This window comes from Danio rerio, chromosome 12 (assembly GCF_052040795.2).
Source record: "Danio rerio strain M-AB ecotype USA chromosome 12, GRCz13ab, whole genome shotgun sequence".
Lineage (NCBI taxonomy): Eukaryota > Metazoa > Chordata > Actinopteri > Cypriniformes > Danionidae > Danio > Danio rerio.
In genome coordinates, this window is record NC_141032.1 from 23,215,371 (window position 1) to 23,234,709 (window position 19,339).

Here is a 19,339-nt window from a genome sequence, read left to right on the forward strand (position 1 = left end):
TATGTTAAACCCTGATAGATGGCGACAGACATCTTTAAGTCAGAGAGTCCACGGCTATTCAAAGCTGATCTCAGATCTGTAGAGCTGACCCAAGGAAGCATTGCACAGAAGAAAACAATCTGTTTTGATTTCTAGGCTGTTTCTTGTATTCTTATCAAAGCTGGTAGCTTGTTATTACACAAAGTCTATCTTGCATAAAAGGAAATGACTTTAAACAGAATTTGCACATACAAATAACACATAGCATTAGGAACATTCGTTTCCAGTCATCAGGCCTCGCTGTTCCTTTCAAGAGGTCTCCGTGACACATGACCTGGCTTGGTAGCTCCTAAAAATAGAGATTAGACAGACAAAGATAGGGACAAAGACACTTCAACTGAAGATTCCCAAATTAGGTAATGCTTAAATTTATTTATTAGCCAAAATCATTTCAAATATTAAATACTGATTCAAATAATCATATTAATGAACTAAGGAGAAAAAGGATTAATGTTGAACCTTCCTGGAACAGATTTGAAGACTGAAATCCACTTCATCATGTTAGAGTTAAATAACTAGCCGAAATGTGATCACCTATGCAGAATTATTTGTCTAACCTTATTTGCTTAGTTAATCTAGGTGATGACAGTGTATATTGTACAACTCCTCTTTTAATTCAACACCCCCTGATCCTTATATCAAATAAGAAAGACTCTGATATTTTAATTCCCTTTGAAAAATAATGCTTTTATTTTAACATTAATTTCATAAGATCTTTATTTGAGGGAGTCTATGATTTTATAGAACCTGTGCTGAAAGCCATTTTACAACCACGTGTATACCCAGTAAGACTCATGTAATAAATGGCCCAATAGGGAAAAATCTGCTTTGCTGACCTAGCATTACAGAAAACGGTTAAGAATGCATGTTTTCGTTTAGGATTTAGCTCCTTATCTTAAGCTCACACTGAGCACTGATGTGCAATATGTTACTGTTGATAGCAAAGAACTACTTTATTGAGTACCGCTCTCAGTCAGATCGTTTGTAAAACTCAAATTATCTTTCAGCATGGGTGAATTTTCTCTTTGTGAAGGTGCATCTCTTGAATGAGTAATATTTAATAGACAGACTACAAAACAAACTGGGGGAAAACCAATCAATGAGGTGTACAATATATAGAGAGGCTGTTAGCTGATTTCACCATAAGGGACTAACCAAGCAATGCTAACCAACCAAATAAAGCCAATGTTGTCTGTTAATATTGGAACAGGGATCCAAAAACATTCGGATGAGCGGTGTACTAAATCACCAGACAAAGCAAGCAGAAGCTAAAGTACACTGCTGTTTTGAACACAAATCCAGTTCACTTGTCTTCCCTTGTGATGCTGAAGAAATATTGCCAGATCTGATTATATGGTCATGACAGCCCGGAGGGAGATGTTAAGTCAACCAATCAAAATAACTTCTTATGAGTGAGGATGCGGTGGTGTATGTAGAAAAGAGAGAGAAAAAGATGAGAAGCGGCGAGCGGCGGTGGGAAGTGGAGGGGGTGGCTGTGACATTGAACTGATCATCTGCCATTTATCAAGTAACCAGGGACTCAATATAAGTTTTCCTCTCTCGACAGAGTGGAAAGATGAATTGTGTAGGCCAGGCCAGACTAGCTGGTACTGAATAATAAACACTGCCTCAGGTAACCTATCCTGCTGGGAGCAGCAGTGCCTTGAGCAGAGTGACCGAGGGTCTTTGTTTGAATAACTTATGCCCTCCTGCCATCTGGTTTCACCCTGTCTTCAGATCACTCCTTCTTAACCAACTTATTCCTTGCTTTTTTATTATTATTATTTCTGCATGCTTACAGCACAAGAGTATACTTGGACTTTGGACATGAAATTCTGCATCTTTGGGTTCGATAGATGAAAATTCTTCAGCTGAACAACTTACTGTAGAACTTTTGTGCTGTTTGGTGGATGAAGTCAAACTTTCCAAAACACAAGACTCGTATCATTATAAACAACAAGCAATCATATACTTTTGAGGTTACGTTGAATGTGTTCCAGGAAAAAAGTACATTAGTCATTTTTGTCATCATCTTTCTGTGAAACGCTGTGCAGTGTTTCTATTCTCTGCTTTATTTTCCCTGACTGCCATTTTTCATAACCGTTCCTTCTGTTAGCTTCCATTTTCCACTTGTGCAGTTGACACAACAGTTCTTCCATTTGCTGCTACTGTTTATAGGACTTTGCTTACTAAACAGGGCAAAGTAGTGTGAAAGCACAATAAAAGCATAGATGGAGGTGTAATGCTTTGCAAGTGATTCTACAGAGAGTGTGCAGATAAAGAACAAATGCATCAGTTAATCTTTATGTTCTCAACTACAGTGTTTAACCCAGTGTGAAATAGATCACAAACAAGCATAGCCACCGATTATGCAGTCATGTAATCTATTGATGACACAGGAAAAGGGGTTAAAGGGGTGGTCCAGAGAGTATTTTTAAGGCTTGGTTGTTTATACGATGCAAAGCAATGTGTGCTCATGCTTCACTTGTAAAAAAAAAATCACATTAATTCTTCATATATCTTGCTTTGATTAAATACTGCTACTCGGTTAACAAGAAAACGACCTAGTTTTTCTGAAAGGCCTGCCCTCAAGAGGCTCTAATTGGTCAGCTAACATAATGTGCTGTGATTTGCAGATCGGCTCCACATCACTATGAAAAGTGCCATGCTTCTATAGAATGTGGTTTGCCTGCGCATTTACGCCTGCACCAGATCAAAGCAGGTCTAAAGACCAGCGCAGAGCGTGTTAGTTGTGCGCCTCGCTTACACATTGCTTAATACACAGAGCATGTACAGCAATACGCAAATATCTTTACAAATAAAAAAGAATTAAAGGATTAAAATATTACAAAAATATATTAATTTCTAGCCTACATAAATATAAAAACCACTGCCTTCATGCCTTCCTCATCTCGGGGTGCTTTTTTAGTTTATTCATGACAATTTGCTTTTGTATAATGTTATTATTATTAGTAGTATTATTTATTACATGCATATTTATATTTGTTCTATTAAAAACAAGCTTAGATTTGCCCACCTGTCATGTTTTAGACCCGTGGTCACCAAATTTATTTCTTCAGGGCCGGTGTCCTGCAGATTTTTGCTCCAACCCTAATCAAACACACATGAACAAGCTAGTCAAGGTCTTACTAGGTATACTTGAAACACTCAGGCAGGTGTGTTGATGCAAGTTGGAGCTAAACCCTGCAGGGACACCGGCCCTCCAGGACCGAGATTGGTGACCCCAGTTTTAGACCATATGGGGCATATGTATTTGGATATAACTCAGTTTTTTGACCATATGTATAGGCTAATGGATGTCTGTTCGTACAGCACCATTTCCTTATCCACAAGAGTGAAAGTGAATGAATGTAAAGAATGAGGAGTAACTCCTTACTCTCTAGTGAAGCATTCAGTTTTTCCACTTACAAAGTCCGTCATGTAAATAGCAAATGCGCAACACAACTGACTCTTAAAAGGAATGGGAGATGAGACTCTGATTGGTTTATTCTCAAAACACATATATAACTCATTAAGAGAATAAGCTCAACCCTGTTATGTGCCACAGGATTTTTTCATCCTTATATTTGCAAAAGTGGATTATAACATGCCTTAAATGCTTTTGCGCCCTGCGCTTTAGGCCTGGATCGTCAAAATAGAGCCCTTGAGGTTCATTGTCTTTTTCTATCATTACACGCAGCGCACACACACACACACATGAACCACTTGTGAGACGGAGAAAATAAGTCATAATCATAAGACATAATCTTGGTCCCACTTTATATTAAGTGTCATTAACTACTATGTACTTACATAAAAAAAAATGAATACAATGTACTTACTGTGTTTATAATGTATTTGAGAACACTTGTGGTGCTCTTGAGTTTGGATAGAGGTTGGGTTATGAACAGGTTTGGTGGCATGGGTAGGTTTAAGGGTGGGTTAAGGTGTAAGGGATGGTCAACAGTGTATTTACAAATGCAATTACAAAAGTTAATTACAGATGTAACTACATACATGTATTTAATCAAGCAGAAGTACACAGTAAATAAATGTATTGACACAATAATTACACTGTAATAAACTATTAATTCCTATGTAAGTACATATTAGTTATGGCCACTTAATATAAAGTAGGACCATAATCTTTAATCTCATGACTTTTATTAAAAATGTTGACAGAGATTTTGTGAAATGATATTAACAGCAGAGCATTAATTAAATGCATATTTTATGTGGAGCCATCGATTTGAGGTAGCCTGATATTTTTATTTGATGGAAGAAAAAAACATGATTGGACAAACAGCAGATCCTCAGCCCCCTCCCCTTGACCAGCTCCATCTTATTGTCCAAATGTATTTAAAAAAAAAAAAAAAAAGAGTTTGCAGGACTTTGCTTACAACCTAGAAAATAAAATAAAATAATTGATAATGGCCTTGATTTCACTTCTAATCTTCAGTTTAGCAGTTTAGTTTTTTTTAGCATTTTATAGCACTTGTTATTTAAGCACTTGTTATTGTTTAGAAGAAAACACTTTATTTGACTGTACTTTTAAATAAATGGTGCAAAGCATAATCATTGAAGAGTCTTTCTCAATCTCAGTTTACCAGTTTTTTAAGCTCTTTAAGCTCTTGTTACTTTATTTTTGTTATTATCGTCAATATTATATATATATATTTACTAGAAAGTGAAAATAATAATAATTTTTTTTTAGCATTGGTTAGAGCAAATTCGGATCATTGGTTTCAAAAGATATTTTGAAGCAACGTCATGACGACGAGATTGTGTAAATTGCAGCATAAAGATTGGCTGTCTGTACTGGCTGGTACAAAGTGACGTCATTTCAGTTTTCAGCACATTTGTTCATTAATTCAAGAGAAAGACTTGGTTCGAACCAATCAGTGTGCTCTATTGTGAATGAGATGCAACTTTATTAATTTGCAACATATAGCTTTGAAGACTCCTTTTACCTGTTACTGTGTTCAGAGAGATGCCACGTTGTGTTGTCAACCGTAATTCAAACAAGGAGAAGAAGAATTGTTCAGAGACATGGGTCGTTAGTGTTACGTTTATACTGTAAATGTTCTGCAATGAAGGTTTTGTTTCCATTTCCTCCTCAGTTAGAGCACATCTTGCATGTGGACATATGTGGATAACAGTTATCTGCTACTATGTGACAAAAATATGTTTGTAAGTAACATTTTTTTTACCTGAGAGCTTTTCAAATGTGGAAATAGTGAAATCCGGATTTGCCACTCGTCTTCTATTAAAAAATAAGCTGTTCTCGTTTGTGTTGATTGTCACGTCTTTACAAATTTGGTAAGTGTGTGATCAATGTTCTTTGTTTATGTTTATTTAGATGGCAAAGTTAGTTACAGTAGTATTGTCAGCAGTACCCTTTCTGTTTTTATCAGCTACAGTATCTCCCCTGCATCTGTGTTTGTGTTGCCGCTGTGTAAATCAGCTGTGGTGCTTGTAATGAAATTCCCCTTTTCATGGAAACCCCTCCCTCTTCGGCCACTTGACACTCCCTCTAAACAAAGCTGGACTCAACCACTTTCCTGACTTTTTTCAAACTTAAAGTGTGTAAACACCCTTCTGAGACGGGGGTTTCATGGCCCTTTAAGAACTCAAAGGTTGTTTGTGGAACCCAAAAAACACTCTACTGCAGCATTACTTTAAAATTCCACCTACACAACTTTTTTCTTTTTAAAAGTGTGTGTTGTAGGTGTTTGCCCTTGATTCTGTGTCCAAATCAATCAACCCTACCTGCCAATGCAACATGCAGGATTTAGACAAGCAATCATAAAAGAAACTGTATCATTTCTGGATCCTCAGATTAATCCACTTTTACAACAATCTGATTTATTTTGCAGTGACATTGAAGAATGCCTCAGCCTGGTCGAGAAAAAGGTCTAAGCTTGAAGTCATTCGCAGGCTCTGGCTTCTTATCAACTGCTATTCTGCTGCGCTGAACCGACGAGTTATGAGTTGAGAGAGTGCTATTTTTAGACCACCTTAAGTCTTTGGTCCCAAAGAGTTAATGTCAAGCTATTCTCTTATGCACAAGTTTTCCCGCTTGAAAGGAAGACACATCATCAAGGGAGTTTTAACTGGATTCCACTCATCCATTTATTGCATCAAAAATGCAGCAGAAAGGCAGGTAAAAAGTATAACGTTGGAAAGTTGAAAGTAGAAAGTAGAAAGTTGAAAGTTGAAAGGTGAAAAACCTTCAAAATAAACAAAAATACAAGATATGTAATTAAATTGCAAATAAACATATATATATACAAACATTTGTGAATTTTGTCTGATTTTTCACACAGTATTTCAAATATTATACTGAATTAACACTTGTTAAAGCACAATCAACAGTACAGTTTAATATACTGAACTTAAATATTTAGTTTTAAGACACATAAATGAAATGCGATTAATTTTGCTACTGCAGCAATCAGCTTATGTGCACGTGATCTGCTCATGCATGCATATGAATCACGGAGGAAAATTAACATCTTAACGTCAGTCAGATAGCACTCAAATGATGATCAAAATAACCAAAACTATACATTTCTGCTTCATATCATCTTCTAGTTTGCAAATAACTATTTGTATCTTGAAATAATTAAGCAGCGGGCAGATAAGCACTGTTGGAGCAACCTTTTCCTCTGTGCCGAACTTGAACTCAGATGCTGCTTCACGGTTGATTTGCCCTCAAATACTGACATGACAGTCACGATTTTCATGCAATAACCAAAGTAAAGTTCTCACCGGCTGCCACTCCGGGACTTGATGATGGTTTTTTAACTGTTGTGCACTTTCTTTCTCAATTTTGGCGGAGATTCGGCTTTGGCGGAGGTTTCGTTTTGGCGGAGATTCTGTTCTGGTTAGGTTTCAGTTTCCTTTTTCCTTACGTGAATGCCGAACTACTGCATGTCCTTCCGCCTCTCCCTCCGACTGGCGGATGGATTTTTTTTTTTCTCCTTCAATATTAGTTTGACTTGACACCTCCCACTCGATTTTCTTGGGATAAAGAGGAAATCGCATCTTTTTGAAGGCAAACTGTTTAGTTCGATTACTTTTAGCTTTCAAAAGGATGTTCTCTGAATTATTTACTCTTTTGTTCCTCTGCAGAAAGTAGAACAACTAGCCGTCTGACATCTCTGTGAAGGACAGTACTCGGGATCTTCTCTCGACCGATTTTGGACTCCGAAGAATTTGCCCTTGCTTTTGATGGTTTTGTGATCAGAACAGGGTAACTTGGGAATGTTCGTATATTTACATCTCTTACGACACCTTTACTGTCTGGATTGACACTGATTACTCTGCCAAGCTTGAATTGTCCTCTGAGTGCATTCTGATCTGCGATCCAGACAATATCTCCAATTGCGACATTTCTGTGCGTGGTGTGCCACTTGCTCCTTATGAATAAATTAGGACCTGCAAGCTGGCTCCAACGTTCCCAAAACTTATTTACCAATGACTGCATTGCTTGGAGTCTTTTGAAGGGATAGCTGGAAAAGTCAAAAGTTTTAATGTCACCACTTTGAGACGCTCGTCCGAGCAATAGCGAATTTGGCGTTACATATTGAATGCAGCCTTCCTGATTTTGTGCCCTGGCATCGATTGGTCGCTCATTTGCAAGATTAGCTGCTATTTGAAGGGCTGTATGCATTTCACTGTATGTGAGGGTGGACTCCCCTCCGCAGTTTTGGAGTGCCCTCTTGATAATGCGCACTGCAGCTTCAGCAGCTCCATTTCTATGTGGGGAATCAGCTGGGTGAATCTTCCAGATCCACTCAGTTCCATGTTTTACTGCTGTTTCCTCCAGGGTAGATTTGTCAATTCCCTCCAGGAATTGGTACAGATCTTGCAAAACTGGTCTTGCTCCAATGAAATTGGTACCAGGATCTGAAAAAATCTTTCTGGGATAGCCTCTAATTTCAGCAAATCTTTGAAAGGCCAGTAAGAAACCTTCGGTTGACTGAGAGTTAACCAGTTCTGTATGGATTGCCCTGCTCGACATACAACAAAAAACAACACCCCAGACCTTCAGCAAGACTCTTTTCTTGACATCATCTTTCACATGGTAAGGTCCGAAAAGATCCACTGCTGTGAACTCGAAAGGTGCAGCTGGTTGGGTTCTTTCTAAAGGAAGATCACCCATTACTTGCTGACACTTTTTTGCTTTGTTCTTCCTACATTGTACACAGCTGTCCACAACTTTTTGTGCTATTCTTCTGCCTTTTAATACCCAGGCTCTCCTTCGCATTCTAAGCAGAGTCTCAGCCAAGCCTCCGTGGCTCTCCTTGTGAGATTCTTGAGCTAGTAATGTGGAAATCCATGAATTGGAAGGAAGAATTGGAACACTCAGCTGATCATCTTGAAAGACCTGCACCCTGCCACCGCAGACCAACAATCCAGAGTCTGAATCTTTAAAGACAACTAACCTCTCTTTAGTGGTGTTTGGAAAGGTCACCCCATCCTGCTCAGCAAGAAAAATGTCTCGTAGAGCATCTTCTCTTTCTCTTACTGAAATGGTTCCTAATGACAAGACTGCCTCCCACTTTGGTTTATTTACAGTCCGTTTTTTGCCGAGAAACTTCTTTGCAGCTCTCCAAACCCATGCTATTGTTTTAACCAGTCGTGACAGATCACTGAACCGCTTTATGTCACACAAGTTCAGGACAGCTAAGCCTGCTGGTGGTCTTTTTTGTTCCGCTCGAACTAGGTTGGGGCTCTCAATTGGTTTCGACTCCATAGTCGGCTCCTTTTGCTTTGTTTTTGACCTTGTCAATACAGCTGCAAACGCTTTCTTTTGAAGTTTGTTAATGCTTTCTCGGGCAGTGATAGCTAAGTCTTTAGCTGACTTGATTGGCCATTCATCTACTGGTAAGCTCAGGAATCTTGGCCCATTTTGCCACTCTGAACTTTCATCGAGATTTTGAGGGCTAGCTCCTCTAGTTATCACATCAGCAATGTTTTGTGGGCCTGGTATCCACCACCACTCTTGCGCTTTTGTGATTCCTTGTATCTCCCCGATTCGATTGGCGAAGAATGTTTTGTAGCCATAGCTTTCACGTTGTATAGCACCAAGTACTGTTTGGCTATCAACTAAATGGAACCATCTCTCCACTTGAATTCGGCTGTGCTGCTCAAAGTACTTTCGCAAACGTGAGGCGAACACAGCTCCGCACACCTCTGCCTTGATAGCATCTCCTTTTTGGTCTAAAGGAGTCAGCTTAGCTTTGGACTCCACAAGCCTGATTACTGGGCCCTGTTTTGAGTCCCATCTCAAGTACATTACAGCACCATAAGTGTTTTCACTTCCGTCAGAAAAGGTTATCGCCCAGGGGTGTCCTTCAAATTCTGGAGGCGTTATGGCTCTTGTGAATTTAATTTGGCCTAGTTGGATGTATTCCTCAAAGAGTTTGATAGCATCTTCTCTAAGGTCATCTGAGAGAGCAACATCCCAAGTTTCATTGACTTGAAGTCTTGTATTCTTTGCTTCTTGAAAAGCTCTGCGAACCAGAATTGCTCCCTTTTGTTTGGCTGGAGTCACTAAGCCTACTGGATCATATACCCCTGATACCTGACTCAAGAGCTCTCTTCTTGTCAGTGGATTTGGTGTTTGGGCTCTAACTTGCTCCTGTGTTAGGTTTTGTCCAAGCCTAATTTTCTTTTTTCTTTTTGAAAAATTGATGGATGTCATCACATACAACTTGTCGTCTTCCACAGAGTAGCCTAGGCCAAGTGCTTTGTTGTCATCATCAAGCAATTGGTTTGGCAGAACCATAACCTTTTCCTTTATCTTACAGCACTTATCATCAGACTTTTCCCTCCCACTTTGACCTGAGAAGACCCATGGTTTCAGATGAAATCCTCCAGCTTTCAAGATCAACTCTGTGTTTGCCACAATGGACTGTAGCTGGTCAAGGTCATTGTGAGATGTGAGAATATCATCAACATAGCTGTCATGTTGGATTACCCGTCGTTCCTCTTCAAGGTGAGCAAAGGATGGCAAATTAGCAGTTTCACGCATTGCCAGTTGCGCAATGCACCCTGCTGGTTTGTCTCCAATATTGACTCTTGTGATTGCGTATTCTCCAAGCTCCTCATTCTCAGTGTCTCGCCAAAGGAATCTGTGCAAATGTACTTCTTGGTCCTCCAACCAAACGGAGTTGTACATTTTCTTAATATCCCCCAATGCAGCATACACTCCACTTCTGAATCTCAGCAGAACAGCACGTATCTGGTTTAGAACGTCTGGTCCTTTAATTAACAGGTCATTCATGCTGACACCTCTAAATCTTTGGCTGCTATTCCAAACGAGTCTCACTGGGGTTGTGACTGAGTGAGGGTTAGGAGCGATGAGATGACTCACGTACCATACAGGTCCAGCCCAATTAGCAATTGAACTTTCAGGTAGCTTAACTGCAGCCCCTCTGTCAAGCATGTCTTTCACTTGAGCACTATAAGCTGCTTTCCACTGAGGATCTTTGGCCAACTGCTTCTCTGTACGCAGAAATGTAGCCTCAACTGCACGCCTGTTGTCTGGTAAGGAAGTTGGGTCCTGTATCCAAGGATATTTAGCATGCCAATGTGGCTCATTGCTGTGTTTGTCCTCCATGACATAAGTGAGACCTTCTTTTACTAACTCCAGCTCCCTCTCCTCAGCAAGAGACATTTCTTTTCCACCAGGTTGACAATTCCCGCAGCGACAACCCCCACACTTTGGCTCACATGCTGCACCAATGGAATCCCACTTCCACCATTCAAGAAAGTCTCGAGTACTGGTTGAGACGCTTGATTCATGGAGTCTGGCTAGTGGTTTGTTTGGTGGACTGTACTCAGTTACTTCCTCATATTTAACAGCAGCCAATCTCATTGATCGTGCAAAATGAGTCTTGGACCGGTAGGCAGATACAGTCACATCTTCGAAAAGCTCAGGATGAGTTCCTCCAATCGTCTTTCCAAGTGGACCATCCCACAATACCAGGTCTCCAACAATTCTGATCCTCTGTGGAGCCAACTGTCCTTCCCGATGGCTTATAAGCAGGTCAACTACTTTTGGCCTTGCAAGTTCGGCAAGAGGTATGTCTGGAAACAATTTTTTCAGTTGGTTCGGATGCACTGTATTATTAATTTCAGCGATGCTTTCCAACCCATAGCACGCCAATTGGTGGGACTTGAAGGTTCCCTGGGAGGTTCTCACCCTTATTTTCAGAAGATAACGTTTAGTCTTCATCCGAACCTTCATGCCTCCAACTCCATGGATTACAAGAGTTATCTTTTCTCCTTTTAGGTTCAGACGATCAGCAGCGCTGTGCGTTATGTAATTAGTGTCTGATGCCAAATCAATTAATGTCCCAATCTTTTGACCAGCATTGGCTGTCACATTTAGAAGCATCATGATTACAGGCAATTCTAGCAGTCCACTTTGTGCTAGTAAACCTGGCTTTTCCTTTGTCACATTGAACACTCTTGCTGTAGTGTTTGAGAACACATTTCTACACTGCTGTGCTAATTCTGGTGAAAGTCTGCTGAGAAAATCTTGCTGATCTCTAGTGTAGTCTTTTACACATTTCTCCGTTTTCGGACAAAGTTTGCTCTTTTTCTGGTCAGCACGTTTCTCCTCTCTTTTAGCATTAGGGCATAAATAGTAGTGATGCTCAGGGACACCCTCATCTTCACAGTCTTGGCTTTTGCACAAGTAGTTTCGTTTGCAGAATGAATGCTGTTCATGGACCTCAAGGCATTTTTTACAAGCTCCGAGTGCACTTACTGCAGCCTTTTTATCTACTAATTTCGATGCCCGGAACTGCTTACAGAAGTAGAGTTTCCATTTATGCTTAGCATCACCACAGACTACACAACCAGCCTGGTCAGTGTTTGATTTTGTAGACTTTGTTTTTGCCCATTTAGGTTCGTTTCGCACATCCTTTCTGTTAGGTTCTTCAAGTCTTAATTGTTCCAATTGCTCGTAGATGTTCTCTTGCTTTTTGAGGAAATCCAAAAGGTAGTCAAATCGATTATCTGGTGTGACTGCACTCTGTTGGGCAGATACGTGAATAAGCCATTCCTTTTTTAAACTTTCAGGAAGTTTTCCTTCTATCGACTTTGTTACCAGTGGGTTGTTTATGGCGCCAGTATTTCCAAGATCACTCAAATCTCCAAGTGCCTTCTCTACTTCTTGAATTAGTTCAACTATTTTTCGTGGTTGGTGACTTCTAATGGGAGGAATTTTTTGCAAGTCTTCCACTATTTCAATAGCAATTGCTGTCTTGTTGCCATAGCGATTTTCCAAGACACGAAAAATGTCATCAGCAGAATTATAAGTGGTAAGGCGGAGTTCTCTTACAATCTTTTCTTCCAGACTGTCTAGTAACTGAACCTTTTTTACCTCCTTAGAGCCAGTGGGCTCACCCTGCTTTTGGAGTGCCTCCCAATCCTTCTTCCATCTGTGAAAATCTCTCTTGCTACCAGAGAACTTTGGTAGTGTTGCCGGTTTCAACTTAATTGTTGCTATGGGGTAAGTAGAAATCACTGGGACATGTGCTATATTCCTAGCCTCCTCAGCTTGTCTTGCTTGCATGAAATCAGCTTTTCTTGCCACTAACCTGGTAATGTTTGCTTCGAGTCCTCTTTGTCTCTGGCTGAAATCTCTCTCATCACCTGATGGGATGCACCGTTGCCATTTGTTGTACATCTCCTTTGCATTTTTTATCAGATTTTGAAGGTGACTAAGCATGAAATCGTATGCTTCATGATTTCCAGTTGGATCTACTGCTTCGACTCTATCACTCTCAGCTTCAGCAACCTGCAGTGCCGTGGACAGTTCAACATCCCCATATCTAGTCCATAACGTTTCATGAAGAAGAACTTTCACTTCATCCAGTTTTAACTCACAGTCGCTTGCAGTCTTCTCGAGGTCGTCTTTTTGCTGTTCTGTTAATTCAGCTGACTGGTCTGTATCCAGATTTGCCTCTATTTCTGCAATCATGCCTGCTTCAAGATCATCATTTACTTCCATGACTTTCTCTGCTTGTATTGTGAGTTTATTTAAACTGTCTTGAAGATCCATCTCTGTCATGTTTTTACAAGTTTTGAATATATTGTTGGCTAGACGTGTGAATGCCCTTTTTTCCACTGTCCTTTTTGCTTTCAGTTGTTCGAGTGACTTTCCTACCGCCTGCGTGGCCATTCTTCACAGTTATTCTTCAAATTGAATATATTATCTTCTCACTTGCCTTTTTTGAGTCAAACAGGTTTCCAGTTTTCCTGGTTTCCCGTTTTTTCACTGTCCAGTTTTTCACTGGTCCCGGTTTTTCACTGTCAAGCTATTCTCTTATGCACAAGTTTTCCCGCTTGAAAGGAAGACACATCATCAAGGGAGTTTTAACTGGATTCCACTCATCCATTTATTGCATCAAAAATGCAGCAGAAAGGCAGGTAAAAAGTATAACGTTGGAAAGTTGAAAGTAGAAAGTAGAAAGTTGAAAGTTGAAAGGTGAAAAACCTTCAAAATAAACAAAAATACAAGATATGTAATTAAATTGCAAATAAACATATATATATACAAACATTTGTGAATTTTGTCTGATTTTTCACACAGTATTTCAAATATTATACTGAATTAACACTTGTTAAAGCACAATCAACAGTACAGTTTAATATACTGAACTTAAATATTTAGTTTTAAGACACATAAATGAAATGCGATTAATTTTGCTACTGCAGCAATCAGCTTATGTGCACGTGATCTGCTCATGCATGCATATGAATCACGGAGGAAAATTAACATCTTAACGTCAGTCAGATAGCACTCAAATGATGATCAAAATAACCAAAACTATACATTTCTGCTTCATATCATCTTCTAGTTTGCAAATAACTATTTGTATCTTGAAATAATTAAGCAGCGGGCAGATAAGCACTGTTGGAGCAACCTTTTCCTCTGTGCCGAACTTGAACTCAGATGCTGCTTCACGGTTGATTTGCCCTCAAATACTGACATGACAGTCACGATTTTCATGCAATAACCAAAGTAAAGTTCTCACCGGCTGCCACTCCGGGACTTGATGATGGTTTTTTAACTGTTGTGCACTTTCTTTCTCAATTTTGGCGGAGATTCGGCTTTGGCGGAGGTTTCGTTTTGGCGGAGATTCTGTTCTGGTTAGGTTTCAGTTTCCTTTTTCCTTACGTGAATGCCGAACTACTGCATGTCCTTCCGCCTCTCCCTCCGACTGGCGGATGGATTTTTTTTTTTTCTCCTTCAATATTAGTTTGACTTGACAGTTAATCAAGGCTTAAACTACAGGATGTACTTAGAAACTAATCGATAGAACATGTTGGAGATTTTTTCATTTTGTAGCATTCAAGTTAAGCTCTTGCCCTGTGAAAAAAAACAGGAAACAATGTCAAGCTTGTCGTGGCTTTGTTGGCTATCGCTGCAAAAGTGCCTGACTTGTTTGAAAAAAAGGTAGTGGCTGTTTGTTCACCATGTGACTTATTTCTCAAAAAGATATGTCATTGCTCCAAACATAGGACACACAAAAAAACTGATTGTTACAGAAAACTACTCTGAACAAGCTCTAGTGTGGGGGGTCTGAACTTTCTTTAAATGCACATTGACAATCTGGTTATGATCAGTTATTCAAATGCAATTCTGTATAACAATTTCCATAATAAAGCTGTTCTTTCCATGATTTCTAATGAACTGGCTCAGAGTATGCTTTTTGCATGCCAATGTATGGCAGATTTTACAAATTAGAGTTAGCAATGAAATTATGTTTTCATATTTTGTCAATCATTTAACAGTATTCCTGTGTGAATGCTAGTTTCATCACTTGGAGTTCCATTTAACATCATTATGTTCCACTGTTAAATCTACCTTACAGATTCATCAAAAGGAGACAATATAGACATTCATACCATAGGCAAATGACAAGGTTACAGTTGCTGAAGCATTCAATCACAGCCCTGAAATAAAACCTCTCTAATGCTATTTTTCTTCATCCCTGAAATGTAAATAAAACGCATCCATCACTGTTCTGACAGCCATCAGCGGATAAGTAACGTGCAGCATGATAATTTGCCAGGCGATCCCACACTGAGACCAATAGAGTGGATTTAGGTCGGGCTTTGCAGCTGGTAGTTTGGCGGCTAAGTGTTTGGTTTCATTAAACTTCCGAGTCCAACGTCAAGTGAGGCACTAGAGAAAGAATTTTCTGTAAAAACTCTTCTCATATGTTCAAAAGCTTCAAATTAAAGTCCCATGCCAGATCCTGATTTAGACCTACTATCCATCTAACCTAGACATACTGATGATTATATAGCACCCTGTTGGTTTTACATTGTACAAAGCAAATGTGTAGAACATAAGGGAACTGCCAGCACTACATGGCAAGCAGGTGTAGCACTCTTTTAGCTATCTATTTTAATGCCACTTGCTTTTTTAGCCCCTCCATGTATTCATTATTACTATTGCTTATTCTTTAGGTTTCTTATTTAAACCATTATGTTATGACATATTAGACACAGGAATATATTAACTAAACACTACATATTCATTTGATAATACTACTTATTCATTAACTGAGAGGAAATGCATATTCAGTTGGTTGGTATCGCAGACTAAAGCCTAATGCAAAGTGGAGGTCCTTCTTGGGTCTAGAATCTGATTGGCTGCCCATGCAGTAATGTATCAGTATCAGCACTGATCCAGCTCCATCACCAATGTGTTTATATATTGCTGTTGTACAAAAAACTATTTTTGTGACAGTATTTAGGCAAGAATGAACTACAGTTGTTTCAGCTTAATGAAATGATAATGTGTTTCAAGTTTAGATTTTATTCCCTGCCATAAACACTCTTGTGACAGATACTTATTCCACCGTTTGATCGTTGTCTCTATAGTAGTAATGTGGTTATACGTACTGTAGTGGTATTAGTAGCAATTTATTATTTCTTTAAGGATCTGTCATTGAGATATCTGCCATAGAGTTTTGACTTTTTTAAAAAATTTTTATACTAGAATACTTATTCGTTAGATACTGTCTGTATTTGTGAATCACTGAATCATCATTCATTTAGATGATTTATTCTGCAACAAAATCGTTGTCTTTATGGGGTACTCAATGAATTGAATCCATTAACCAATTTGTTCGAAATGCTGATTTATTTATGATTAAAAAGTCAGTTCCTGAGTAAATCATTCAACTGATTCATTCATGAGTGAAACCATTATTTATTATTTTCTTCTGAATATTTCAAGAACACTGATTTATCAGTTAAGCAAGTGATTGTCTTTGTTTGTGAATCACTGAATCATTCATTCAGTTGATTAGAACAAAAACACTACAATCGTTTAGGACCAAAAACAAATATCACTTTCTAAGTGATAATTCCTTCAAATAAATAATTCAGGAGTGAATAAAATGACTACATTTGAGTAAATCATAATTGATCTATTTCATTCAACATTGGTAAATAAACAAATGTCATTGTTGAATGGATCAAAGTCATTGGACCCTATCATACACCTGGTGCAATAAGGTGCAGACCAACGTGACCATAATTTTCCAAATTCATTTCTGCCATTTTGTGGACACATGGGTGTGCCGGTCTAGAAAGGAGGTGTGTTAAGGTGCATTGTTGGTGTGTTGCTATTTTGAGGAAAAATAGACTGTGCAATTGACCATCTAAAAGCTAGTCTATAGTCCAGCGCAGTGCGCATTAGTTGTGCACATGCATACACATTACACAAATATCTTTACAAATGAAAAAAAAAGGGTAAAATTGTTACAAAATTTTTTATTTTCTACATAAATATAAAAACCACTGCCTCCATGCCTTCATCTTAAGGTTTTTTTTTTCTTCAGTTTTCTACATGACAATTTACTTTTGTATAACAATAATATTAATATTTGTAATACATGATTGATACTAATTAATAATAATAATATTAATTATAATATATATATATATATATATATATATATATATATATATATATATATATATATATATATATATATATATATATATATATATATATATATACATACATACATACATACATACATACATAATACATATACATATTATACATATATACATACATACATACATAGTACAATATTACTATTGCTTATTGATTCCTTTGCTGGAAAATAGACCTGAATTTAGAAATCGTTTTGGAACAAAGGCTAATGGATGTTTTCAGTGGAGTGCGTACAACACCGTTTCCTTATCCACAAAAGTAAAGTAGTAAAGTAAAGAGTAAAAGTAAAGTAAAGAGAAAGTAAAAAGGCTGAATAGAGGAGGCTCGTTCTTTATCCTTGCTCTGCAGACAGTCTGTTTAACAGTTTTCACTCAGTTTTCCCACTTATAAAGTCCATGTAAATAGCAAATGCACCATGGCGTGACGCAACTGGCTCTTGAAAGGAATAGGAGATGAGACTCTGATTGGTTTAAGGCATGTTATGTTCAAAACACACCCATAACTCATTAACAGAATAAGCACAACCCAGTTAGACCATGCGTATTTTTCCGTCCTTAAGATTGCAAAAGTGGATTCAGACACTCCCTTGATGTCTTTGCACCATACGCTTTAGATTTTGCACCTAGACTTTTAAAATAGAGTACTTTGTCTCTAGTAAGGAATTCTTCTTTCAAGTTATTTGATTCATTCAGGGCCAAAAAAATGTACTGCTTTATGAATAAATTGCTAAATAAATACTAAAAATATTTCATTTAGAAGTGTAAAAAGTGATTGTTTAAACTTTTTTTCAACTTCTTTAAACAAGTGGCTGTATTTATGAATAAATCAGTAATTTAGTTAATTTGAAAACATTGATGCAATCAACAACTAAACAAGTTATTGGCTCTACTGGATTATTGTGTTTTTTCTGTTTCACTGAACAATAAATTTATTTAAAAATAAAAAATAAAAAATCAGTTAGGAGGAGTTATCATTAACAGTTTTCACACCACTTGTGTGTTTTTGGATGTTTAACACTCAACATAATTGCCATTAATGGGCTTATCTTGAATATCAGAAATTGGCATGAATTTATCCTCATTGAAATCAAGATTACATCAGAGCTGACCTTCTCAGTTGAATACTTAATATCTCCTATTGTGTTTAACGCATCTCTGCAAGTTATAATGCAGAAGAAACTCATTTGCTTTTGTTAATTCAGTTTCTGTCATTTTGTGACGTCTTTAAAACACATTATTTAAAGCCATATACTCAAATTAAAGAGGTTACACTGTGTATGTATAAACAATGTAAACATACCCAACAATGACCCGGCACAGTTTGTGGTCCTAGGTTATTTTATAATATCTTAGTAAAAGAAGCGCAAATGTTATTAAGCAAAATCAGGATGTAATTCTCACCCACAGATTAGCGTGAAAAGGAAACAAAAACTGAAGAAGGTGGGAATAGAGAGAAAGGATGAATAAGCCGGAAAGCTTGCTTGTACCACCCCCTCACACTCCCACAGCCTCATCATCTTGCTCCAGGCTATTCCCCATCCTTTAGCAATATTAGTAGCTTTACAGAGCAGGAATCGAGGACTTTCTGAGCACTTCTTCATCTCAGGAAATCTCTGAGGGACCAATCAACTCTTCAGTAATCCCACAGTTTGATATCAGAGTCTCCTGCTGCGAACAAGTCAATCAAGTAGCCAGTCAGAACTTTGTTGTTTGTGCTCATGAAATACTGCAAACAACCCTGAATCAATCTGAATCAATTATTTTGTTCTCATGCTAACATTATATCATAATGATGCTTAACTTGATCACATTTATAATTTTATATGACTTGGTTTCTTGGCACATTAAGCTCAGGATAGAAGCGTTTTTGTCAGGGGTGGACTTGATTTGGGGGCCCTAAGCAATTCCAGGTTTCTTAACTCGAAACTCAAAACATTCAAAACAGATTTTTCTTTCTCTGTAGATTATACAAGTATATCAAATATTTAAAGTATATTTTATACATTTAAATATTTAAAGGAACATTTTTTATCTTGATGTAAAGTTAAATGCAATAAATAAATAAAAAATGTTCACAAACTATCTATGTATTTTGTATCTATGTATTCATTTGCCATTTTTATGATTAGATTTTAATATTAATCATAAAAAACATTTAAACTAATTTATTTAACAATCAATCAAACTAATCTTGTCACCGTTTTTCATACGAATTGTATTATTGCTGTTTATGAATCGACAGCTGTTTTATTTGAACAGGTCCTCTCTTAACAAGCTCATCTGACAGGTGTTTCGG

General features: G+C 37.9%; 1 protein-coding gene and 1 long non-coding RNA gene across 2 annotated transcripts; one reads left to right on the forward strand and one right to left on the reverse strand.

Annotated features, from left to right (window-relative positions):
* Positions 1–4,751: 4,751 nt before the first annotated feature.
* On the forward strand, positions 4,752–14,756 carry LOC147841382 (uncharacterized). The gene is made up of 3 exons (XR_015504076.1): positions 4,752–4,885; positions 4,999–6,078; positions 14,338–14,756. It is a non-coding gene; the product is annotated as an uncharacterized LOC147841382 (long non-coding RNA).
* Positions 6,144–14,213, reverse strand: LOC147841383 (uncharacterized). Its single transcript, XM_087276097.1, has 3 exons — positions 14,100–14,213; positions 6,811–13,558; positions 6,144–6,269 (listed from the first exon to the last, which is right to left on the reverse strand). The coding sequence occupies exon 2, from the start codon at positions 13,241–13,243 to the stop codon at positions 7,148–7,150; it is 6,096 nt and encodes a 2,031-aa protein (XP_087132223.1). The 5' UTR covers positions 13,244–13,558; positions 14,100–14,213; the 3' UTR covers positions 6,144–6,269; positions 6,811–7,147.
* Positions 14,757–19,339: the final 4,583 nt, after the last annotated feature.

Coding starts and splice junctions, on each gene's coding strand:
- LOC147841383 (XM_087276097.1), bottom strand. CDS start 13,243: ATGGCCACGCAGGCGGTAGGAAAGTCACTCGAACAACTGAAAGCAAAA.